The sequence below is a fragment of the Gymnoscopelus braueri genome (genome assembly GCF_963280865.1).
Source record: "Gymnoscopelus braueri genome assembly, chromosome: 21".
NCBI lineage: Eukaryota > Metazoa > Chordata > Actinopteri > Myctophiformes > Myctophidae > Gymnoscopelus > Gymnoscopelus braueri.
The window spans coordinates 25,186,402-25,212,064 of NC_137623.1; the positions used below are offsets into that span (position 1 = coordinate 25,186,402).

Below are 25,663 nucleotides of genomic sequence, written 5' to 3' on the forward strand. Positions count from 1 at the left end.
ACTAGTCAAACATTGGCCAAATTGTCAAATAATATAAGAGGCAAAAAAAATCCACAATATTTGAAACAATATTTATCTGTGGAACTAAATACTGTACAAGTGCTTATCTTTTTTTAAACCTCTGTGCAAATTGTCTGTTGGTGATAGGCCAGGCTACTTTGGTCAAAGCACATGCACCTTTTAGTCAGTATTGCACATAAATGAATAAAATGCTAATGTCTTAAAATTGTTGCGTAAAATGAGCTGGTGCAGGGCTCAAGGGCTGTGAAGACACGTCCCTAATTGAGTTCTGTTCCTCACTCCAACATAATTGGTTTGCCAAGAGAAGTGCTGTTTAATGGGGCGAAAGCATGTCTGCGTAATGGCCAGCAAACATGGCGAGAGTGCATGGAGACAGAGCGGAGTGGGTTCCATGTTGGTTATGTCCAGGGACTCTTCTGCATGCGAAGACCGGCGTGTAGGCCTAGCCTAGTTATGTTAAAATTGTGTTAAATGACGCATTTACGGAGCTATAATGGGTACATTTTAAAAGTTTGGCTGGTCCAATTGGAAAAAAGCTTGTAAAAAAGGCATGGTGACGTTTGAGAAATTATCCCCCAGTTTCCTAGACAACTGTCTCCATCCCAGATCTCTTATCTCGGAGGTCAGCGAATGCTTTTGCCCATATAGGATATCGATTTCCCCATATCCTGTATTGCCACATATGTTGACAGAAGATATAGCCTACCTGTATAGGCCTACCTTTATAATTGTCCATGGCTATACGTTGATGACAAACTTATGAAGGCGAATTTATTTATTTTTGCGTATAATCTAGGCCACAATCTGCTCATTATGTTATCGTTTCCCGCAGATTTGAGCACCTGTCCATTGTGGCGAGCGCAGGTGGAGCCAGGGAATACCAAAACGCTCGCCCCAAAACACGGTCGCCCCGGCCGGCGCAAATCCGGCTGTAGCCTATTCACCACCTGGTATTCCATAACGTAACCTCATATTGCCTAACCTTATTCCTAAACGTAACCTTAGTAAAACGGTGCCAAAACTTAACCTAACCTTTTTCTTAAACAACGTAACTTCAGTAAAACTATGCCTAACCCTAAACTTATTCTAACCTGATCCTCAGTAAAACAAATACAAGAATAGAAGAACCGCTGGTCCACGGAAAAAAATGGGGGCGAGCGTGTTTTGGGGCGAGGCTTCCGGTTACCGAGCCGGGCAATGCATTGCGGCGCAAACAGCAGGGCCTATGAGGGCCTGGGCTATTTGCTGAGGGCATTGATTCGCGCACGGACGGCCAATTCCGTTCGATTACTGTAAAGCCGAGGCGCTGCTTACCCAGGGCGAACATCCTACGTGGGACAGGCGCTGTAGTTCTTAAGTAAACAACAATGAAACCAATGGCTTTAGCCGCAGCAGGGTCACATGGTGAGTGTGACACACCTGCAGAAGTTGTGGGGTCTATAGTGGCGCCAGACGGAGAGCAGCAGCACAGGTAGAGCACGTAGGTTCAGTCCGTAGGAGGGCACAGCCAGGTACATGTGTGCGCACACCGCTCCAGAGCCTCGGCCCCCGGCAGCCATCATGAACCGAGAAGAGCTTTATTACCCCTCGCAGGTGTTTAAAGACTCCTGTGCCTACCAGAGATCACAGGTAGGTTATTGGAGAGAAAGGCAATTGCATTTTTTTTTCATTTGAAGTTTTATATTGTAATCAGCTAAATAATTCAGTGTTTTTAAAAAGGAGTAGTTCACCCAACAAATTACTTATTTTCTATCAATTAGGCCTACACACCCCATGAAGCCTTGAATTCATAGTTTTTGAGCCATTCCTGAGCCAATAATGGGATGACTGGGTCATCGGTCAATAGGAGACTCAATGGAGTCCTACCGGAGACTCCAACGGTCATGAAATTGTTGGCTCAGGAAAGCGACAAAAACTAAAGAATCAACATGAATTCAAGGCTTCATGGGGGTGTGTAGGCTAATTGATAGAAAATGAGTATTTTTTGGGGTGAACTACTCCTTTAATGGCACCTGTCTTTTTAAACATCTGTGATCATGCTGAAAGCTGAATAAATAAACAAACAAACATAAAAACAGGTGGACGACTACAGCCACAGCCCGCCGCCCTGCCTTTACATGAGCAGACAAGTCCACTCCGTCTACAGCACAGCGTCCATGGGAGGCTTGGAGCAGGCTGGCCTCCCTGACATTACCCCATACAGCATGCGAGAAGACCCAGGCCCAGTGTCTCATCTCCAACAGCCACAGGCTGGGGCCCAGCAGCAGCTTCCGCCCGCCGGAGGAGGTTACGGAGACTCGGGGGAGCTGACTCTGTGTGCCGATAGGAACAGGTATCACCTCCCTTTCCCCTGGATGAAAACAACCAAGTCTCACGCACACGCCTGGAAGGGGCAATGGGCAGGTAATTTATCTCGTGGATTAAGAAAATCAGCAGTTTCCTTAATTGTTTAAGTTCACACAGTTAAAACAGTGCCTATACTAACATGCTAGTAAGTTTGAATTGACCACAAATCCTGATTGCTAGCCTATATATATATGTTTTAGTATGTTATTTAGACATTGTTGTTTTTTTGTTGTTTTTTAATTGACTCGTTCTGAGGCCTATACATGACATCATGTTCCGAACAATATTATCCTGGGTGTTTCAGTTTACATTGTCAGTCATTCTGTAGGCTGTAGGCCGGGAAGGTATACGCTTACTTTCTTCAACCCTCATCGTTCTATGCCTATATATATATATAGGCTATATATGTGCTGTTTTATATTACAAAGACTCCCACAGACCATGGCAACCGCAAGTCCTTACGGTCCAGGCTAATCTCACATGGGGACCTGTGTTGAAGTAAAAAATATTTGAATGACCTTTTAGATGCTATATTATAGAAATTAAACAACCCATTGGGTATGATCAGTCACAGCCAAAGACCTCTAAACAACGTCATTCTTTTCGATTACGCATGTTGTTGGGCATTTCGAGTCATGTCAAGCATGTTAGGCTATTTCTTGCAACTTCTTTAGTTTATATTTAATGGGGTTTGACTCGTCGTTGCCTATTATTAACCCGTTTATGATTAAGTGAAAAGTTCACCTCAGCCAGGCAATGCCTCATAGCCTTAAATTTACATTGTTTAGCCAATAGGCAGCAATAGGGTCTATACGAAGTTAAGCCAGGTCTTTTCTGTCATTTGGTCAGTTTTGAGTAATATCAAAAGTCAGTAATCAGGCTATAATTAATTAGCCTACATTTACAGGCAAACTTCGAATATATGAAGTAGGATATTCAAACCAATGACATTCCAATATTTGTGGTTGAAACTCCTGAAATTCTCCATAGGCTACAAAAAATAGAATCAGTTATTAGTCAGCATTAGTCAGTTCCATGACTTTCGTATCAGAGACATAGAAAAGCCACATAAAGTGCATGCGTAAAATGCGCTATATTCAAATTAGACGGCATGGCCTATTCAACTTATGCCAAATTAATGTATGCATGTGAGCTATGACTAAACCTGATCTTTAAAAGTTGAAATGGATTTTGAAAAGGAAAAACGACTACTGTTATAGTTTCATTCGCCTCAAAGTGAATCTGTTATTTTCATTCGCCTCAAAGTGAATCAAGGCTATGTTTTTGTATAGGCTTGAAATATTCCCAGTTGTAGCTGCACTGCCAACGAACACGCTGCAATATTTGGCATATTAAATATTATAAGAATAATGTAATAATTAAAATTGCTTTTAGTTTTATTTATTTAACTGAAATTAAATAGGCCTATTCAACTTACTCATTATTTAGGAGAGTAATTTTAGATTTAGAAACTATCACCAAAATGTATAATTATTCTTTATATGTGTGGGTGGGTGGGCCATTATAGTACTAGTAAATAGTATAGTAAATAGTACATTTCAATCCGAGCGCTTTTGCTGTTTTTTTAAATACATTGTTGATCTAAAATGCTCATAGAAATACATGTTAAAAGTCTCCCTTTTCCAGTGGTTTAAAAAGTATTAAAATGTTTAACTGAAGTAAAAGTATCAATACCACAAATACTCCAGAGCTTGTAGATCTGCTATTTTCAAATAGCTGAAATATATTTAGAACTTAAAGGTAGGGTAAGTGATTTTCTTTGGTTAAAGTAAGTGTTAAATAGCTGTATATTCTGATAGTACTCATTGCTATAGAGTTTTTGTTCAGTTGCAGGGGTCTCCATGTCTCTCCAGCTCTTTATTAAACAGAAAATGCATGTTCAGGTCAGGATACCATGATCCAATCAGGATAGAGAACTCAGACAGGATACAGATTAAACAAGTGAAATTGGGACTTACGACACAAAGAAATGAGCAGACAAAATTGGACCTGGAACACTTTAAAAATTAAGCTGAAAAATGGGTACTCTCTCCTGATTGGCAGAAATGTTGCTACTACCTGAAAATGTATTTTCTATTTAACAAAGAGCTGGAGAGATGGGGAGACCCCTGTGACTGAACAAACGCTCCATAGCAATGATTACTATCAGAATATTGTTCTTTAACCTTTTAACAAAAACTTTTTTGTTTTAATCAAAAAATATCACTTACCCTACCTTTTAAGGTTAATGTTTGTTAAGTAATAACAAATACAAATCTACAAAGTAACTAGTAACTAAAGTTTTCAAATAAAGGTAGCGGGGTAAAAGTACAATATCTTCCTCAGAGATGTAGTGGAGTAGAAGTAAAGTATTGAAAATTGGAAATACTCCATGAGTAAAAGTACCTCAAAATTGTACTTAAGTACACTACTTGAGTATATACTTAGTTACTTTCCACCACTGCCTTTTTCTGCCATGCAGGACCCTACATGATGGCAGAGGCTGAGGAGAACAAGCGCACGCGGACGGCCTACACACGCGCGCAGCTGCTGGAGCTGGAGAAGGAGTTCCTGTTCAACCGCTACATCTCGAGGCCGCGGCGCGTGGAGCTGGCACTGACCCTCAGCCTCACGGAGCGGCACATCAAGATCTGGTTCCAGAACAGACGCATGAAGTGGAAGAAAGAGGAGGACAGGAGGAGGGTACGGGGAGGAGGAGGAGGAGGAGGAGGGGGTGACCCCGACCAGGACTCCTCGATCACCTCTGGGGACCTGAGAGACGAGGTGGTGACTGGTGGTGGTGGTGGTGGTGGGGTCACCTCCACGGCTACAGCGGGGTCCTCAACGGGAGGCGGAGGACCCCACGCTACACCACCCCTTTCTCCCATGCACAGCCACTCTCTCTCTGGCTCCAGGGAGCCCGCATAAACCCTCAGGGGTCAAGAGGAACATTATTCAGACATGGAGGCAAGTCAGGCAACTAAACTCACATAGGAATGAAGGGACACTATATGTGATGTTCATACCCAATGACAATGATACGACAATAATCATTATCTGAACAATGTGAGCATGGACCACCTCTCACCTTTGCCACAAAGAGACAGAGGCTACCTACGTGGATTCAGTCAGTCGCTTACACGAACTGGCGGTATGAATGATTTAAAGAGCACACCATCTTTCTTAATAACCACAGAAAACATGCAGTCAGGTATAGTTTATTAATGTAGGCTATACAGTGTACACCTGAGCTGAGACAGTTAAGGCTAACTGCTATATAGCCTAACCCATTGATTAATACTAGATAGACCCATTGATTAATAATAATGGATGCATGGATTATTACGCACACACTTTGCGTAATGGATAGAGACCAGCAGCACCAGTCTTTTTTTTCATGGAGGTAGTTTGCATCAGCAACACAGGGCGGGCCTAATGTAAATTCATCATTTAGTCCCAAAGTAGTAGTTCAGGGGTCTTCAACAGGGGGTCCGTGATCCCTAGGGGGTCCTCAGAGGTGTTACTATAGGGGGGCCACCAAATCTTTGTGTGATAGGAATCTTTTTTTTTACATTAACCATTTGAACCCCAGCATCCTTATTCTGAGGAGAACTTTAGCCAAAAATAGTGAAAGGTCAAGTTTAAAGTGGTTAAATGTCTGAAAATACACATTAACATGAATCCAACTTGACAATGATGTCAAACTATGAAGCTATCTATGAAAACGTTTAATCTGCAACACAATTTAATACAATATCATGTATTGAGGGGGGGATCCCTGCTTCATCTCTCTCTCAGCTAAGGGGTCCTTGGCCTAAAAAAACGTTGAAGACCCCTGTAGTAGGGGGTCTTCAACGAGGTCTTACCCTTCAACAAGGGTAAAATATTCTAAGTCTTGGGTCTGAGAGGCAAAATCTCATCAAATGGTGGTCCGTGGCTCAAATGCCGAATAAAATAATGGACCTTGATATGAAAAGGGTTGAAAACCAAACCACCAACTAAGTAGTTCATAATTTATTGACAGGGTCAGTGAGCACGAGGGCCTGGAGTCGCAGGTGGCAGATCTTCTTCACCTCTTCAACCCCGCGCGCCCTCTCCTCCGCGCGCTCGTTTCCCGCGCGTTCGGCCAGCTGCCGGAGGATTCCCGCCTTGTCGGTCATCCGCGCGCAGACGACGAACGGGAAGCCGAAGCGCTCCTTGTACTCCGCGTTGAGGCGGGCCATGCGCGACGCCTCCGTGGCCTCCAGCGCGTCCATTCCGGCCCGACCCTGCTCCTGGCGGGACTCTGCGGTCAGCGTGCCGCTCCGCAGGTCCCTGCCCGCCAGGTCCGGGTGACACCGGAGGATTCCCTCTTTGCCTTGTTTAAAACACAACATCAGTGGTGTAAAGCAGTGGTTCTCAACCTGTGGGGGGGTCCCCACTCCCCAGATGACAGTGTAGTGACAATTTAAGAACTTTTAAGACCTTTTAAGACCTTTTAAGACCTTTTAAAAAGAAAGAAAAGAAAAAGACTACCGCATCAAAGGTAATCAACAAACTATAGGCTACTATAACAACTGGTGAAACGTTGGCCAAATTGTCAAATAATATAAGAAAGAGGGAAAAGAAAGAAGAAAATAGCCGATCTACAAGCTCACAATGCCTCTGAGCTTGTAGATCGGCTATTTTCACAATATGTAGCCTATCTGTGACAAAAAATATATATATAATGCCTCAAAACTCATACATTCCAAGTAAAGTACATTTATTCAAGTAGGCTACTGTACAATTTTGAAGTATTTTTCTTACTGGGGTATTTCCACATTTCTGTGCTTTTTGCACTGCAACATGTTGTGAGCTTGTAGATCTGCTATTTTCAAACGTCTTAGTTTTGGTACTTTAAGTAGGCCTACATTTTGATACCAATACTTTTGTAGGCCTACTTTTACTCAAGTACATTTTGAATTCCGGACTTTTACTTGGAACAGAGCAGGCTATTTCGACTAGTATTGACACTTTTACTTAAGTAAAAAATATGAGTACTTTTTCCACCGCTGGTTGAACTGTACATAATGCCGCCTCGGCCTTTGAAAAACATGACCCCAAAACTATGACAGTTAAACCCCCATGATTAATTGGCTACACAGATTAGATATGGGAATTAATGAAATAGGCTAATCTAGCACACCATCGTCTACATACCCGATTCTGGCAGAGCCTCGATGAATTCATTTATAGCTGCCTCTAGGGCTGACAAATTCGCAAATGGACGACTTGACCACACTGCAGCAGTTATAATTTGACATTTCTCCACTACATTACCGAGATAATCCACAAAATCCTCGTAAGAAAGAGCATTTATTGTGCGAATGTCCATATTGCCCGTGGCAGAGACCCTCTCCGAAAATTGGACAATCTGACCTTTGGACTTTAAAATGTGGTGAAAAAGGGGTGAATGCACTGTTGGCTAATGAGCTGCGGTTTGACCGTGGTTCATATTTTTCCTCACTCTTAACAGTGTTTTAATTATCTATATTGTTTGTAAAAGTAAACCTAAAAGTTTTAAGGTGACCTTTAGGCCTGCACAAACACCGAAATAGCCTAAATCCTATATGCAAATATATAGGCAACATTTTCAGAATGCAAACCTTGGCCTCTGGCGTCATCTAGTGCACAAAAACGTAATGGAAATGTAGGCTACATAATTCTAACCTAATGCATGATTCTATGTTCGGATCTACCATCCATCCACTTTTTTTCATTTTTCAAGACGAAAACTCAAGATGATTTGAAACACTTTATTGAAATTATAAGCAGAAGAAAAACATTATCATAGTCATATAAATCACATATCTTTCAAAGTTATTACATATCGGTACACATCATTTAGATTTGAAAAATATTTGTAGAAAAAAGTATAAACATTGCAATCTGGCCTGAAGTTGGCTGTGCTGATTTAATTACAGAAAACCCATGAACACTGAAATTGAATCTCATAACTCAATTGTTGTATTCCTATAAAGTGCTAGGCCTACTAAATGAAAAATAAAGAAAGAGGAGATTAATTGTGAAATAATATAGAAAAATATTGTGTATAATATACAAGTCCACTTAGAATATAGATGTTCTACAGATACAATTAAATCACTGTGTTCTATTGCAGTGATATAAAATAAAACTTAAAGGGATAGTTCACCCCCAAAAGGACTTTTTTTCTATCAATTACTCACCCCATGGAGACTTGAATTCATGGATTCATGGTCATTTGATGACCAGCAGCGGTTCCGTATGGAGACACAAAATCTCTTTGTGTCTCCTACCGGATACATTAGGGTCTTTATTATTATCATCAAATTATTGGCTCAGGACGAAAAATAAAAAATAAAACTTGCTAAAAATCTTTATGAATATAATATAAATATTGCATTTCAGTGCACATTCAACCCCAAAGGATACCTCGAGAATACTGACATTTTAAATGTGTAAAATAAAAGCAAGCACATTGTAAAGCCTCCATGAGCAAGTTGAGATTAATATGAATATAATGTCAAAATAAATTGCATGAATATAAATAAATCAAATAAGATTGATGAGACTTGTTTCCATGATAATTTAGCTACATTTGGCGACGCCCATTCGGTCTTACAAATTACCTGGGTCTCAATTCCATCATGGACTCTAATCTCACTCTGATCCAGTAGGTTTCATACATTCATCATCAGCTGCTGTGGAGTGTGATGTGGCTTGTGGTTTAATTTCTTCAGTGGCATAGGTCTGACAGTACTGGTTTTGTGACTGACCGTCCTTCTCTTTAGTCAAGGCTGAGATGTCCAACACAGCAGGCGCGTTCTGGTAAAGTGAATCACTGGAGTTCTTGTCCGGTATGTTATGGTAGAGCTGAGAGAGGAGGGATATTTATTAAAATATTTCTGCCACTGTTGTGACCAATGGTATTATTTAAGGACAATGTTAATGTTTTAAATCAATTGTTACAACATCATCACATGGGTATATTCTGCCCAAAATGTCTTCATGTACTGTTTGCCTGTAGCCAGTTGCTATTCATTCTGCTAGACAGCACAATGCTGAGTGTTAATTGAACTAAAAATGTATCTTCATCATGGGTCAATTTTGAAACCCTCAAGATTCAAACTAACACTCAGGATATTACTGATTTGACTGTGTGCTTTGGGTGAGTCATCTGTAGAGAAGGCCTACCTTCTCTTCCATGACCCTTAGTTGGTCATCCACGAAGCTCACCAATTTGGAGAACGGAGGCCGGTTGCAAGGCTCCAGGTCCCAGCACATGCACATCATCCCATACCTGGAGCAGCCAATGAATGAAAATTTAGCTCATCCATTGACAGATCTTTGGGCATCTGTATTTGAAGAGCTATAATACCCTTGAGAGGTTAGTGGCTGCTAACGTGCTTTTATCATATACGCAGCCATTTCTTGATACACCAGCCGGTTCATAACCATGGACAACGAAGGATGCCCAGGGTGATAATCTATATTTCTCTCATATCCAGCCTTTCGTTCCCTGATATCAGCCCCAGGGGCTGATACGGTTAGCTGCCCATTCAGCGCAACCTAAAATGCCAGCGCACACTGGACTGTCACGATGAGTGATCTCGCTGTGTATGGACCTCGACGTGTCAACCAGGGACTAAAACTGGCCGCAAAATACAGTTGCTACGGGTGATGTGGTAGAATTCACAGCTGAGGAGATACCAGATTTAAATCAGGTGCAAAAGGACCAAAACAACAGAAGTGGAAAACTGTGACCTGCACAGTTCACAGAATACCAAAACCAAATATCAACAGTGCCGAAGCCCGCCGGCAGCACCTGACCTTGTTGACAGTAATGTTAATCTATTTATTAAATTAAAGTGGTGATCAAATGCTATCTTTTTCTTGTCTGGTGAATAAACAGGGCTATGGGTATGTGATAAATGAACTATCACCTGGCATTTGTTGTGGCCCTTGGTATGCAACCTTCCGCCTGGCTGCATCATTGAGCTGGTACTCGATTAGATAACTTTGTATGTGTATTTACTATTTATCACATAGTAGTAAAGATACTGATCTGCCTTATGCCCTCACATTTCTCTTAATGTAATGTATCTTTGCTGTTGTTCTTCATTTTATCTATTCTAAAATGGATAAGATAGCCACGCTGTGAGAATAGAATACAACATTAGAATTGATTTGGTACAGATGGGATACATATGGATTGATAATACTTACACAGACTCATTAGCATAGTATGGACACTCCATCTTAAATCCTCTCTCAATCATGGAGTAGAATTTGCTGTCCACCTTTACACCAGGATATGGAGTGACACCTGATGGCCAGAGAAAATATATTAATATATTATACTGTATGTCTCCAAGTGTATGTTGTAATCCACTTGGATCCAAGTTTGTCTATGCCTATATCTATTGTTCCTGGATAATGCTTGAGTCGTCTATACCAAGAGAGAAGATTTCCCAGAGCAGTATTCCGTAGGCCCAGATGTCACTCTGCATGGTGTACATGCCCTGGAAGATACTCTCTGGAGCCATCCACTTCACAGGCAGACGCACCTAGAGAACAGCACATTTTACATTGTGTATAAGAAATGACAGACCGCACCCAGATGTGAATAACAGTGAGTAAACGAATGTAAGTAAATGCGCATAAAGGGTTACGTTAAGTGAGAGATAAAAAAGTCACTTACGTTTCCTTTCACAACGTAGTTGGAGTCATTGTCGATGTCCCGGGCCAGTCCAAAATCGGCAATCTTCACCAGTCTGCCCTTAGTCACCAAAACATTCCGGGCTGCCAGGTCTCGATGGATACACTAACAGGAGCAGTGAACAGTTATGTTTGTCAGTCGTGGCCCCTGTCATTCTGATAAAGGTTCAATATACACTTGCAGTATGAAACACCATAATCTTACTACCAGTTTAGTTTTTCATAGTGATTGTCTGAACTTCTCTTACAGGGACAACAACAATATATATGACAGTTTAATATGAATTTATTTCATGTTCTTGTATGTTATACCAGGGTTATTTACCTTTTGATTGTTTTTATTTTATTTTTATATATTGGATTAAAATGGTCTCTTTCAAACAATAACATTGTTTTGACATTTTTTGATTTACGACAAATATGAATGAATGAAAAATAAACCTGAATAAATGGTCAAATAATCAACCTACAGGGAACAATATATAAGGCAGCAAATGCAAAATGCAATCTCAGACCACCCATGCTCTGTGCATGATATGATCCTTAAAAAAACCCACAAAATACAATTAAAAAAGTGGAAATAGCACCCCAAAACATTTTAAAAGTTAAAACTCTTGACTTTGTGTGCGTGTGTGTCCTTACATTCTTAGAGGAGAGGAAATCCATGCCCCTGGCTACCTGGTAGGCAAAGCTCAGTAGATCATTGTATGTCAGGACATGTAAGTCTTCTGGCTGATCTTCTGACTCCTCATACAGCATGAAGCTCTCTGGATCTGAATACAAACAGGATTCAGTTGATCTATACAGTCGATAAGTCCTGCAATACGCAGGGATCATCGCCATGCTGGCTTGTGGTGGACATTTTTGTCGAAATTATATTTTTGCCATGGACATACAAATGAACGGACAATAATATTACCACAAACACATAAAGAGCTATAACTGTAACTCTGAGAATGCACAATTTGGTTCCATTTGTGCACTCTCAAAGTTATGGGGGTCATTGAAAATAAGTGGACCTGTCCCGATTTTATGTATGTCATTATAGGTGAACATAAAAAAGGAACATTCAATCAAAAATAGCAACAATAGCAGAACTACAAGCTCACAACATGTTACCATTTTTGAAAAAGGTCATAAGTGGATAACTGTAAAATTAGTACATTACCTTCAGTCATGTTGTCCATGGGAGTGGAGTTCAGGTTGAGGAGAGCTAGGCTTTCCTGCCCCCTGGTGGTAGCAGGGTACATAGGCACATAATTTCCATCTGGTCTCTGGAATTCACTATAGGAAAAGGGAAAGAGATGGTGTAAGGTTTAGCCCATCCTATAGAGTAAATCTTTAATGAATAGATTCAGACGTAAGAATCTGCCCCTCCCCCCTCCTCCAAGGTTTGTACCCAGAGCTTTTCTCGGGCTGCAGGTTGTGGTAAAGGTTGCTGAAACGGTCCTTGTTGAAGGCATCTGTCAGAGACTTGTGGTAGAGGTCTCTGTTGATCTTAAGGTAGTTCAACAGGTCTCCATTACAACAGTACTGGAAGATCAGGTACGCAGGCCCTATAAGACATAAAAGGATATTTTGCATGTCATAATGAAGGCAGCTTAGCTTCCTTTGCCTACCAGATAGATGGCGTTTACTCCATTTATTATAGTAAATAATAATAGGAATATTCAAGAAATGCAAGGTGCACATAAAACCGCTGAAATAATAAAACAAAATCAGCAACAGAGTAAATACACAATGACATGTATAAAATATAAAGCGTAATGAGAAATATAAAAATTAAGGGGGAAAGAACCTACATTTTATTATTTTACTTATGGAAAGGCGTTTCGATTAATTGTGTTTTAAGAAGCTATTTAGAAGGAGACACCAATTTATCGAAAAAGCTGCCATGACAGCAAAGGCACGGTCGGTTACCCTTTGTTCTCAGCCTGGACTCAGGAACAACCAGCAGGTTCCTACGTGAGAAGGTCAGGCTGTGCATATAGGCTTGTGCTGTAAGTTGTTAATAACTCTAAAATGTAATTAGGAGCCAGGCCATGTAGTGCCTCCAAAGTAATAAGCAACCAATCCTAAAACAGGATTTAGTTTAAAGTCAAGGACCAGCGTTGTGTACAATTAGCGGCCTATTGTTTTTTTTCGCTTAAGACATGTCAAAAACACCAGTTCACAAATTGCGTACATTTGTGCTAAAATGACTTTTATATACTTTCCTGTGATTATCTAATTTCATGGTATCCTGTATGGCAGCCCCCCTTCAGGAAGTAAATTTGACAAGTTTACAAATATCATTTGGTCTACTGCATGACAACACACAAATCGCAAAAGTGCTTGTTCTTAAACACATTTGAAGAGCAGTCTGCTGAATTTCATTGAAGGTTCTGATTGGCAGTTGTAAATGGCTGTATTTGTTGTGCCTGTCTACAGTAATTGGGTCTGGTACCTGAGCCAGTGCATGCCCCCAGCAGGTTGACAATGTTGCTATGGTGACCAATGTGAGTCAGCATCTTCAGTTCTGACATCAGAGCCTCCTTCTCCTCTGCCTGATGTTTCTCTGCAGAACCAAGCACCACATCAGACTTGACTTTCTGTATATCTAAACAACGTCTTAAAAGGTTACACGTGGTATAGAGAGCATCCCAAACACTGACCTTTTAGCATCTTGACAGCCACCTGCTGTGAGACCCCAGGCTTGTTGATGCCATAGGCTGTAGCTTGGACCACCATGCCAAAGGCCCCAGAGCCCAGCTCTTTCCCTTGGTAACATAAACATACAGCACATGTGAGGCTATTTCTAATGGACTCTATTCCAAATGGTATATTGTCTTAAGTGCTAAGAAAACAGTTGTTATGCTATAGTACTAAAGTACTAAAGTAATATGCAATGTATTATATGTGTAATATGCTGGTAACTGTCATTATTGCATTAGTTGTAGCTCTATAACAAATCAGGGCAGACTTCATGCCTCTGCATGACTGCAGACTCCATTAGCCTGCATGCACATCACCATACAGACATTATGGTCTTTTGGACATTAATTTTGCATACATTAGGTTACTGTAATAGTCATACCCAATTCTAGGTTTTCCCTGGGAAACTCCCATTTCTGGTCATATTGAAAGTCCTTGAAGTTGATGTAGATGTAGTCATTGTCATTAGGCCCAACCATCTGGATCATCTGCAGCTGGCTCTGGTACTGAGGTTTCTATTGAGAAGAGAATTTTTGGTGTAATGAGTGTGTGTGTGTGTGTGTGTGTGTGTGTGTGTGTGTGTGTGTGTGTGTGTGTGTGTGTGTGTGTGTGTGTGTGTGTGTGTGTGTGTGTGTGTGTGTGTGTGTGTGTGTGTGTGTGTGTGTGTGTGTGTGTGTGTGCATGTGCATGTACATTTTGTTTTTTCTTTACAGGTGCATACCTTCTTCTTCACAAAGTACATGAGCACAATAGTCACTGCCATCAAAGCGAATAGCAGGAAAAAACTGCAGGCTTTCAGGACAGTAGTGCTGTTGCCATTATCCGAACCTGAAAGAGCTACAGAACAGCTATTTATGACAACCACTTTCTAACAACACTTATCGTAGTAGCACAGTAAATACATTATAATTTGCAATGCAAAACAGGTCTCACCACTGGACTGTGGTTGCTTTGTAGGTTCATTCATTATCGTATTGCTGCACCGAGTGCCTACTGAATTTGTGAGGCAAAGCCTAACATAGTGGCCTTCATTCTGTTTGGCTAGAGAGCTGCTCAGCTTCTTGTTGCACCGCAGATCTGAGTCTTCTTTAGTGGTATCTGGTATCTCTTTCCAGAAAGCAGATTCTGGCTGACAGCTGTAAGGAGACAAAGCAGGGTAACGTTTTGTCAAACTTTCTGTGACTCTGCGACAGCGCCGCCTCATCTCTATGGTATGGCCTGAGACAACTTGACATTGTTGGCAAAATGGCCAACAGTGTTACAATATAAGCAGAGGATGATTTGGATTTGGCAGAGAAAGAGGACGTTTTGAATGTACTTTTGCTCACAGCCAAGAGGAAGAAGAAACAGAGAAGGAAGGAAATGTGTGAGTTGGACACACCGCAACACATTTTTGAGTGGTTGATAAGACGAGGAGCTTACTTCGTCTTTTCAACCAAGAAAAATATGCACCATTCCTGCGACCTTCATTTTTTTCGGAGGTCTGCGACGGTCCTCTGCGACGCGTTTTTCATCACTCCGTGTGACATGTCGTATGACTCTTGTTGTGCACAACATAAATTGCCCTTAAGAGTGTTGAAGTTTAGTTTATATCCCCTGCATGTTGTGTATTCCAGTAAAGTAATACCCTCTAACCTGGGTAGCACTGGGGACAAACCTACCTGTAATTGGCAGGGCAGGACATCCAAGTCATGTTTGCTGGGACAGGACTTATAGCCTCACAGGACCAGTTCATAGCATTCTGGTCATTCTGGTCACAATTGATCATTGATTCATCTGAAATGAAGGTAAGGTCAGTGAATTGACTGAAATATAATAGATATTACTGTATACAGCCTGCAGGTTGTATTTGTTCCAGAAGACATGTACGCATGCCACGCACGCACGCACGCACGCACGCACGCACGCACGCACGCACGCACGCACGCACGCACGCACGCACGCACGCACGCACGCACGCACGCACGCACGCACGCACGCACGCACGCACGCACGCACGCACGCACACACACACACACACACACACACACACACACACACACACACACACACACACACACACACACAGTCTCCATCTTACCTGCCACACACACAGACATGACCTTTGTTTCTGTTTTTCTTCCTGCCTTCAGGTGTAATTTATATTCTCCAGATTTGTTTTGATGACACAGCTTCAGAGTGCTGAGGAAAGAGCCAGCCATGTACACACCCGTTAGATTATACACCCCATATCATCATTTGACTTGACGGTTCTTATTCTTTAGTTACTCTATGCAAAGCAACATATGTTTCTTTTATTATTGTCCAGCCATTCCCCCATCCATTACTTCATCCTACACCTCTCAACACATTGTTCTATAATCCAGTCATATTTATTACACCTGTCCACATAGAATATACAGCTTTTCCCCAATAATATCTCAGATTTATATACAGCAGTGCTATATCTAAGTCTTCCAAGTTGCTTACATGTGTGTGTGTGTGTGTGTGTGTGTGTGTGTGTGTGTGTGTGTGTGTGTGTGTGTGTGTGTGTGTGTGTGTGTGTGTGTGTGTGTGTGTGTGTGTGTGTTGGGGGGAGGAATTACCACAAAACTACAGGAACTACATAGAACTGTACTTTACTTTTTCAATTCTTTCTAGAACTGTACTTCTTTAAATGTCCCCGTGCATAGAAACGGCATCTCAGTAAGAAGAAGCACTTTGATTTAATGACCTGTTCTTCCATAGCCGTGTGGGCCTGCCGCAGTCAGTCTTGATGTTTTCTGGGTCCTCCCAGGCACAGTTCTGAAGTACAGGGTGAGAGTAGACATCGGCCTGTAAGCAGAAGGGTGTGTCCCTGACCGATATGGTTTTGTTGTTCTCCACCTGAACAAAGAGGAACTCCTCAGCTGAGGGACACATAAGAATAAAACTGTCAAATGGAAGATGTGACAACCCTGTTCTATGTCATCTTCAGGGATAATTTATATTCCATCCCTTTGTCTTGCACTGGCATATAGGATTGCATTCTCTGTGTTGTCAACAAGGTGGGAAATGGATACCCACCACCAACCAAATGCTGCATGGTTCATTTTGCCTGTGCACTGTAGAGTAGAGTAATGCGAAACTTGAAGCAAGTTCAACAACCTGAAGCGATGTTGAACTTTGGTAGAACCATGAGCAGTGGTGGAAAGTAACTAAGTACTGTATTTAAGTACACTTTTGAGGTACTTTTACTTTAGTGGAGTATTTCCAATTTCCAATACTTGTACTTAGGATAATAGGATGGGATAATTCCTTTAACAGGTCCGTTCATGAAAGTCCTTGCGGTCTTGTTTCCAATGAGGGCCTGTGAGATTAGGGGTTGAGAGTCTTGCTCAGGGACAAATTTCATTTTATCGACACATTTGCTGGCCTGGCCTGGAATCGTACCTGGGGCAACCACTGGGGCAACCAGGGCCTCTGGCTCCCTAGGCGGGCTCACTAACCACTCAGCTATGGCTGCCCCTTACTTCTACTCCACTACATCTCAGAGCCAAATATTGTACTTTTTACTCCACTACAATTATTTGAAAACTTTAATTTACTAGTTACTTTGTTGATTTAGATTATTATTACAAAAACATACATTAACCACTTCAGCCCTATATACCCTACTCTACTGTATATACTTTGGCTATTTGTAAATAGCCGGCGACACGTTGTGAGCTTGTAGATCTGCTATTTTAGAAAGATGTTTCATACATTTTAGACATTTGAAAATGTGTGAAATGGGACATTCTGTTTATTGAGTACTTTTACTTTTGGTCCTTTAAGTATATTTAAAGAATAAAAGTATATTTAAACTTTTAGGGAAAACAAATGCAAACTAATGCAGACAAAGCAAATTCTGCCGATATATAAAAAAAATCACACCCTGTGTGAAGTGGGCGGTGTCTTGCTAGCTAATCACAATACTGAATGGAGTCAACCAATCATGTACAAAAGATAAATACATTTATTGAAACACTCTTTATGATGGACGAAACCATAACTCGAAAAAAACAAAGTTTTGGTTTTTTTCGAGTTATGGTTGCTTATATAGGGCTATGCACATGTGTCATGTGACACTGGCCAATCACAGTCCTGAATAGACTGTGATTGGCCAATCACAGCGCAGGATAATTCTACAAATTTCCTGGGCCCAGATCTCAGCGCAGGAAAATGTACATTTTTCCAAATCTCACTTATAGGGGCGGTTTCACCGCCCAAAAAGAGGTAGCTAAGAAGGTCGTTGCTTTGTTTTTTCCAGATTTTTCTTATGATAAGAGAGTAAACGCATGAATAAGTAATGACTATATATACACCAGTATATACTGTATGTATATACAGTATATGTATGTGTATATGAATTATATATATGGATGGATAGCTGGATAGATGGATAGATGGATAGATGGATAGATGGATAGATAGATAGATAAATGTCTGACCTAAAACACACCATGACCATATGGCAAACAATCAGGGATCAAGTACTCAGTTACACAAAGACATAAAGTCATGACATCTTGAAATGAGGAATTTATTTCTACAAACCCAGGACTTGAACACGGACAGATTTGGTTTTGCCTTGTGTCTTGCAGGTATATGTTCCACTGTGGTTTCCAGTAACTGAGTCAATGAACAGGTAGCGCATATTTGTGCTGTCATGTCTATCGTCAGCTATGCAAATCTAAAGGGAAGAGACAGTGTTGTTATTAAAAACTTGGGATTGGGAAATTGGGAAGAATGGAGGCAGAATGTAATGATCTTTTCAGATGCAGAATTGCAGGGTTTTATTTGTAAAAGAAACATTTTGTTATATGACAAATGGTGAAAAATAGTTGATCTACAAGCTCTCAGCACATCACATTTATGTCACTGCATGTCATATTTTTGTAATTAAAAAACTGAAAATTGTGACATTTTGAAAAGACCCCAAATTTGACCCAAAAAAGGGATGTCATGTTAATGTGTTTAACATAGATTATTTTTTAAATAAAATTATTAATTGTGATATCAAACAAATATCAGACATATCAGTCATGTATATAATTCAGTCTGGACAAAAGCAGGGTTAAAAAAAAAAAGTCTCCATCGGTGTTAAACAATGTATGACCGGAGGGGAGGATGCCAAAAGCAGGAGGCATGGATTCCCCCCTATCCCCCTCAGCAAATTGAACCCTCCAGAACTCTATTGAGTTCACGTGACAGAACACCAGAGAAACTGCTGATACTGGTACTAGTTACTGTACCTCCTCCACTTTGTTCCCAAAACATGGTGCTGTGCTGCTGTTTATTGCTTTACTGTCTCTATCCCACTCTATTGGTGTTTTCAAGGCTTTGGTTTTGCAGCGAAGCAGCAGGGGTTGACCAGGGCTGAGAGTCACACGCCGAGGCTCTTCATCTGGCCTCCAATCACTATCCATGTCTGAAAGACAAGCAGCCAAGTGGCTCATGTCAAAAACAATCCATATTACTGTATATATATATATACACACACTGTATAACTGTAAACTATATGCTGTATATCATACTGCATATGGACATGTCTAATTGATAGTGTGTGTGTGTGTGTGTGTGTGTGTGTGTGTGTGTGTGTGTGTGTGTGTGTGTGTGTGTGTGTGTGTGTGTGTGTGTGTGTGTGTGTGTGTGTGTGTGTGTGTGTGTGTGTGTGTGTGTGTGTGTCTAGAGGTGATGGATTAAATGTATGTGCAAATGGAAAACCAACCATAAAAAATGAATTAATCTTAAAAAATGTTATAAAGTAATGTAATTAGGCATATTGCAGGTAGAATTTTATAAAACCATGGTTATGGTAATTTTATTGACTAATTGCATTACCATAGTCATACAGCTGGGAGCATTCTTTCCCCTCTGTGTTAGAGGCACAGCACATCACTGTTGTGCTGACATATTTTGTACTTTTAATGGTGCTCTCTGCCCTTTCGTTGTATGTATCAAGATTCACATCCCCTTTGACACCATCACTGTTGAATAAGACACATTTCATGAGTGATTACATGGGGGAGTGGTGCAATAAGAATATTTTCTCAAAAGGATTAACATTAACGGACTTCTTTTTGAATCAATTAAAAACAATTGTCTGGATTTTGCAAGCAAATATTATATGTGATGCCTTTCCCAGACCTCTCCAAGTCTTTGGACCATTTTATTGTAGGCTTGGGGCAGCCGGAGGAGATACACAGGAACCCCACAGAATACCCTCTAGCTTTAGGGGCTTTCAGTTTCAGCTTTGGTATGGTGGGGCTTTCTGGAAATAATCAGAGGAGAATTGTTACATTACGGTAAAACTGGTCTAGGTTTTCTTTCAGCATTCAAAGCTCTAATATTGTATTCTGACATGATGTGTGCTTGCTGAGCAACAATATACAGTAGTAAATTTGTGAACGCAAACTTTAAGCCTCGATGACAAGGTATAATGCGATGTGAGCATATATTAGGCTTGAGAGACCTATGCTGTTACTTACTGTGCACATTGAGAACATTGAGATGTATAACCAGGGAGGATTTGATGCCATTAGTTGTTTCCCATTCCAAAGTATATTCCCCAGTATCCCTCTCCGAAAGTGGTGGTAGGATATTTTCATAACTCCCATTGCTGCAAGGAGATGCTGTTATCATGGCAGTCGAAGCATAGTGCACACATGCATGCGCATGCACGTACACAGACACACACACACACACACACACACACACACACACACACACACACACACACACACACACACACACACACACACACACACACACACACACACACACACACACACACACACACACACACACACACACACACACACACACACACACACACTTACATTGTCAGTGCAGGATTCTTTCCTTGGCTCCACTTGCAGGCAGGATCTCCAGAGAAGTTTTGTGGGATGATTTTGAGATTCTTACCAGCACACACATCCACATTACCAGAGGTATTCGGATGAAGATAGAGTACCTGAAATACAAGCCTCACCTGGTCATAATCCTAAATTCATTATTATTCAGTGTGATTTTAGAATACTATTCAATACTGTTGATATGTGCATTTTCCTATCTTCAGTGTTCACTGTATTTTAGCTATCTACATAATAGTGGGTGTTTGGCATTTTGGATTATTGAAAAGACAGAATTAAAGCTGCAAGAAGCAATGACGGGCCACACACACCACAAAATAGAATGCATCTATAAGTGTTTAGGATGATGGTATGTGGATTATGTCTAGTATGTCTACACACAAGAAAACAGTATTTTAGATATGTAGTGAAATGACTGCATCTGTCTACTTAAAAAAAGGGAAGTCAAGCTTGAACTGGTCTCTGTAAACTTTTAAAATAGTACAGTGTCAAAGTTCTGCTTTCAATTTTAAGCTACCTGTAGATATTCCTTATGTGAACTCTGAGAGGCATAATGGTTTAGATAGCAATCTGACTGCTTTGTTTGTAGTTTCCTTTTATGTATGCTGCTGCTGAGGCCAGCTGTGTTCACAGCCTGTATGCAACCTTTATGTATCTGCATTTTGTGTAGATATAAAGTATAAACATTTAAGTGTTACAATTCCATGCTGTGCTTAACACCAAAAAATTTTATTTTTCCAATTTTAGATGTTGCCAATTCCCCCCATGTCTCTGTCACTGCCAACCACTGTTGGTCTAGGGAGGGTGGGTGTAGACCATACATGGGCAACTGGCGGCCCGGGGGCCACATGCGGCCCTCACCTTCACTTAATGCGGCCCACGGGTTAATATCGGAATACTGATATATTGATTTCAGCTGTTCCAAACATGCAAACCCGCTTTAATTACTTCAGTCTATATTATTAGTTTAATGAGTTTTTTATGTCCAATTTTATGTCAAAACGCGACATACTAGAATGGCAAAGTACGGTATTAATTTACGAAAAAAGTAAAAATATGGAGATAAGAGGTTTCTGCAACAAACCAATATGCAATGTGGCCCCCTGGAGTGAGTGTGGAAATATAGTGGCCCTCTCCATCATCAAAGTTGCCCACCCCTGGTGTAACTGTAGACAATCATGGGTCTCCTCTAGTATGGAGTTGTGAGCCGTTAATAACTCTGCTCTGAGTGTTGACTGCTAAAAACTCCTTACACGTGAGATAATCATATTGCTTATCCACCGTTTCTATTAAGCTTCATCTATTTTATTCTGTCAATTGTGGTGGCTACTCAGTTCCATTAGGGTGGTACACCAGTACACCATGCTATGATGCCACAGACTCACCTAGTTCTGTTTTTGTCTTGTAACTGTACATTTTCCTGATATTTCGTGACTGTTTTGTGTTTAACACCTTTGTCTGTGAGGAACGGCATTTCGTTCAGCCGTATTCTTTCTATGTGTATGAATGACAAACAAATTGACTAGATTTTTTCTTTCTCTTGAAATAACATGTTTATTCCTGAATGAGGTGAAATGTGTTCTTTGTTTATTGTTGCTGGTAAAATGGATGATTCAGGGAAGACCTCAAAAACACAATACCCGTTGCGCATAATAAATACAGTATATAAATACTGCAGTGCATACTGTAACTGTGAACAAAAAAATTGATCTGGAAGGTGGTTTACCTGCTGGCAGGGTAAACAGGACAGGTTCTGGACTGCATCTCCGTCGAAGCCATCAACTGTGGCAGCCCACAGCAGGAGCACAGCTTGAAAGACAGGAAACTTTATCAGCTACTTTCCTCTTGAATTTGTCTTTTGAATGGGTCTTGAATATTTAGATATGTTTAGAGGTGTTGAGTGCGCAGGCGCTTTTATAAAGTGAGACTCTCGATATGGTGAGTCGAAAGAAATTTAGTTATAAAATGATATTCTCCATAAAGATATGTTCTGTGTGTTATGTATGTTTTTAATCTTATTCTAGGTTGAGACTAAAATTACTTATGAGTTGAAGGACTTTGAGAACTCCTATTCCAAACAGTTTTACTCAGCTATTTGAACAGTTCAACTTCTTCTACGCAGTATCAAAAGTGGTTTCATTACGTAAACTGTGTTCTAATACAGAAGTACAGTAGGTTACGTTTTGTATGTTAGTGTATCATTGCTTCTAGTCTATGTATCTGTTCTAACTCTTTGGCATATATATATCTAGCCATATATATCACCCATTCATCTTTGGAATATGTTTGCCACTATTGATATGTTACCTTTGAGTCCCCTCAAGCTTTCTAAATAGGACTAGTTAAATGTTTTTAAAATATATTTAGTTAAAGTTATAGTAGTATAGTAGTAGTAGTAGCAGCAGCAGTAATAATAATAATAACAGCATTCATATCAATAATAAACTGTATTTACATAGCACCTTTAAAAAACAGAGTTTACAAACTGCTTTGACAGATACAAAAGCAGGATACAAAGAAATAAATAACAATAGAGCCATATAAAAAAATTAGGTAAATTCAAGAACAAGTTAAAACAAGAACACAAAGCAAAAACACAGCAGAGAGAAAACAGAAGGATATTGAAAGATAAAGATGGTGGAACAGATGAAAAATCTGCATTAATGAATGTAAATATAAATAGGCTAGAATAAAAGAATAAAAGCAATAAAAAGACATAGCCTAATCAAATAAAGATTCAAATGACTGATACTGATTGTAAGCAAAGAAACCTACTCAAATCAAAATTATAATTAATAGGCAACACATATCTGGAACAAACTTCCAGAAAACTGCAAGTCTGCTGCCACTGCCAACTAAATACCTTTCTGTTTGCATGCTGCCTTTGATTGAGTTATTTTTCTCTTTTCTTTTCTCTTCTGCACTGTAACTGTATGTATTAATTTTTACTTATTTTGTTTTATGCATCCTCATGTCATTTCATAATTTTATAATATATGTTTCCTTTGCTTGATGTCCTGTGTAAATCACATTGAATTGCCTTGTTGTTGAAATGTGCAATACAAATAAAACTGCCTTGCCTTGCCTTGCCTTGCCTATATATATATATTAATTAAAGTGTAGGCATATTCATCTTCATTTTGGAAAACATGATAATTCTATAGGTATATATTGCTCCAAATCCAGTTATAGTAAATCAGGCTTTAAAGTCAGCCAAAGATATTTGCAATTACAACGAACACAGGCATTTATCAGACGTTCTCATCCACGACCCCAATGAAGCATCAGTTGCATTGTAATAATTGTTACTATTTGTATGTAAAGGTACCAAGAACCGGACTCACCGAGGATTAGTGCCCCCTTCCCTCGCATTGCAAAAACTTTCGTCGCTTTGTCACATAGATAAGGATGGATGGGTCCCCAAGAAATGATGAATATGATCGCGCGACGACGAATGAGAGCCTTTAAACAAGGGAAGTTGCGATGGTGATGTCATCAAGTTAATTAGGCCTATGATTAGTTAGCTACAACTAATTAAAAAAAGAAAAGAAAAGAAAAAAGCTCACATCACGAATGTGAAAGGGGAAACGGGAGTGAAATAAAGTCATTTCTATCACCATAAATGCCCCCCCCCCCAGAACTGTGCTCTCTTGGGTTTAATCCTATTTAACATCCCTTTGTAGAACTGTACTTTTCTGTGCTTTTTTTGGTGTGCAAACGAGTAAATAAAGAATTCAATCAATCAATCAAAGCACTTCTGAAGTAGCTTATGGACATTCAATGTATTCTTTTTATTTTTAAATATTTGTTTTACATTGGTCATTTCGTTTGTTTTTCTGTTTCAAATGTATTCAAATGTATTATATTTTACTCTATTTCAAGCATTTTGTGTTACATCACTGATAATTAAGTGAGACATGTATTTTGATGCCCTGTGTTATTTTATTTTATTTAGGCTATATCAGATGAGTCAGATAGATGTAGCAGGTTGAAATACGATGTTAACTTGAACCATTAAGACCTGAGGCCGATTCTACAAATGTCATCTAAATCCTAACTTATGTTGCTATAATTATCAGTGGTTACCCACTTACCCAACTCCTTCATGTCAAGGACCTCCAAAATTATCTGTATTTGGCCACGGACCCCCATCTCAAAAAATGTAGTTCCAGGGACGCCCAGAAGCAAAGATTTGAGTTACAAATGTTCGCTTTAAAAATATATATATTGAAAGATTTGCAAAAAAACACACTTATTTGTATTGCCAAAGTATAAAATTATGTTTAAAGTGGTTAAAATTTTAAATGACACTGATGCAACTTAATAGATGATCTGTTTGACAGTTTACAAAACCTGCTGCAATTTCCACGATGGTAACAGCGCAGCAGGTGATCAGAAAGCATCACCAGGCATTTACTTTGTAAAGTTGGCTCGGCTGACGATGTTCTCATATCCCGAAGAAGCAGGCCAGACTTCCGCCATCCAAAGATGACATTTGTTTTCGTTCACAAAAACGACCATGCTCTGTAGGTGCAAACGTATTGTTTACAATTACAACGTAGATTGTACTAGTAGTAGCCAACTGCCAAACATTGTAGCAAATGTACGTTCCTCTTTGATCTAAGGTAGTCGACCCAGTGGTGGAAGTACATTTACTCATGTAATGCAGTACACAATCTGAGGAATTTTTACTTTACTGGAGTATTTTACATTTTCAACAGTTTTTCTTCTACTACACTACATCTCAGAGGCAAATATTATACTTTTACTTCACTACAATTATTTGAAAACTTTAGTTACTAGTTTTTGAGTATTATTACAAAACATACATTAACCACTTCAGTCCTATACATTTCGGCCATTTGTACACACTTTGAACTTGGCGAAATGGGACATTCTGCACAATGAGTACTTTCACTTTTTGGCACATTTTGATACCAATACTTTAGGACTTTTACTCAAGTCCATCTTGAATTCCGGACTTTAACTTGTTACGGAGTATGTAT

General features: G+C 40.0%; 3 protein-coding genes across 4 annotated transcripts; 1 reads left to right on the forward strand and 2 right to left on the reverse strand.

Annotated features, from left to right (window-relative positions):
- Positions 1 to 1,581: 1,581 nt before the first annotated feature.
- Positions 1,582 to 5,295, forward strand: pdx1 (pancreatic and duodenal homeobox 1; the record flags this gene model as incomplete). Its single annotated transcript, XM_080417314.1, has 3 exons — positions 1,582 to 1,650; positions 2,100 to 2,424; positions 4,850 to 5,295. 3 exons carry the CDS (start codon positions 1,582 to 1,584, stop codon positions 5,293 to 5,295), a joined length of 840 nt encoding a protein of 279 aa, XP_080273440.1.
- Positions 5,296 to 6,374: 1,079 nt separating this feature from the next.
- On the reverse strand, positions 6,375 to 7,723 carry urad (ureidoimidazoline (2-oxo-4-hydroxy-4-carboxy-5-) decarboxylase; the record flags this gene model as incomplete). The annotated part of the gene is made up of 2 exons (XM_080417317.1): positions 6,375 to 6,724; positions 7,549 to 7,723. 2 exons carry the CDS (start codon positions 7,721 to 7,723, stop codon positions 6,375 to 6,377), a joined length of 525 nt encoding a protein of 174 aa, XP_080273443.1.
- Positions 7,724 to 8,130: 407 nt separating this feature from the next.
- On the reverse strand, positions 8,131 to 24,124 carry LOC308076811 (receptor-type tyrosine-protein kinase FLT3-like). Of its 2 annotated transcripts, none has more exons than XM_080417302.1 (24): positions 24,002 to 24,124; positions 22,384 to 22,466; positions 20,625 to 20,758; positions 20,274 to 20,404; positions 19,933 to 20,056; positions 19,627 to 19,772; positions 19,038 to 19,213; positions 18,340 to 18,475; positions 16,496 to 16,670; positions 15,863 to 15,963; positions 15,444 to 15,558; positions 14,716 to 14,918; positions 14,504 to 14,610; positions 14,165 to 14,297; positions 13,743 to 13,847; positions 13,535 to 13,645; positions 12,488 to 12,644; positions 12,257 to 12,372; positions 11,731 to 11,861; positions 11,072 to 11,194; positions 10,826 to 10,937; positions 10,597 to 10,696; positions 9,565 to 9,670; positions 8,131 to 9,243 (listed from the first exon to the last, which is right to left on the reverse strand). In XM_080417302.1, exons 1-24 carry the CDS (start codon positions 24,027 to 24,029, stop codon positions 9,031 to 9,033), a joined length of 3,066 nt encoding a protein of 1,021 aa, XP_080273428.1. In that variant the 5' UTR covers positions 24,030 to 24,124; the 3' UTR covers positions 8,131 to 9,030. The 2 variants fall into 2 exon arrangements, with proteins under 2 accessions (XP_080273428.1, XP_080273427.1); XM_080417301.1 differs by having other exon boundaries at positions 14,504 to 14,619.
- Between the last annotated feature and the right edge of the window lie 1,539 nt (positions 24,125 to 25,663).

Coding starts and splice junctions, on each gene's coding strand:
- LOC308076811 (XM_080417301.1), bottom strand. CDS start 24,029: ATGCGAGGGAAGGGGGCACTAATCCTCG. Junction 22,467..24,001: donor GAAGGGGGCACTAATCCTCG/GTGAGTCCGGTT, acceptor CTGTCTTTCAAG/CTGTGCTCCTGCTGTGGGCT. Junction 13,646..13,742: donor GGCTGTCAAGATGCTAAAAG/GTCAGTGTTTGG, acceptor TTGGTTCTGCAG/AGAAACATCAGGCAGAGGAG.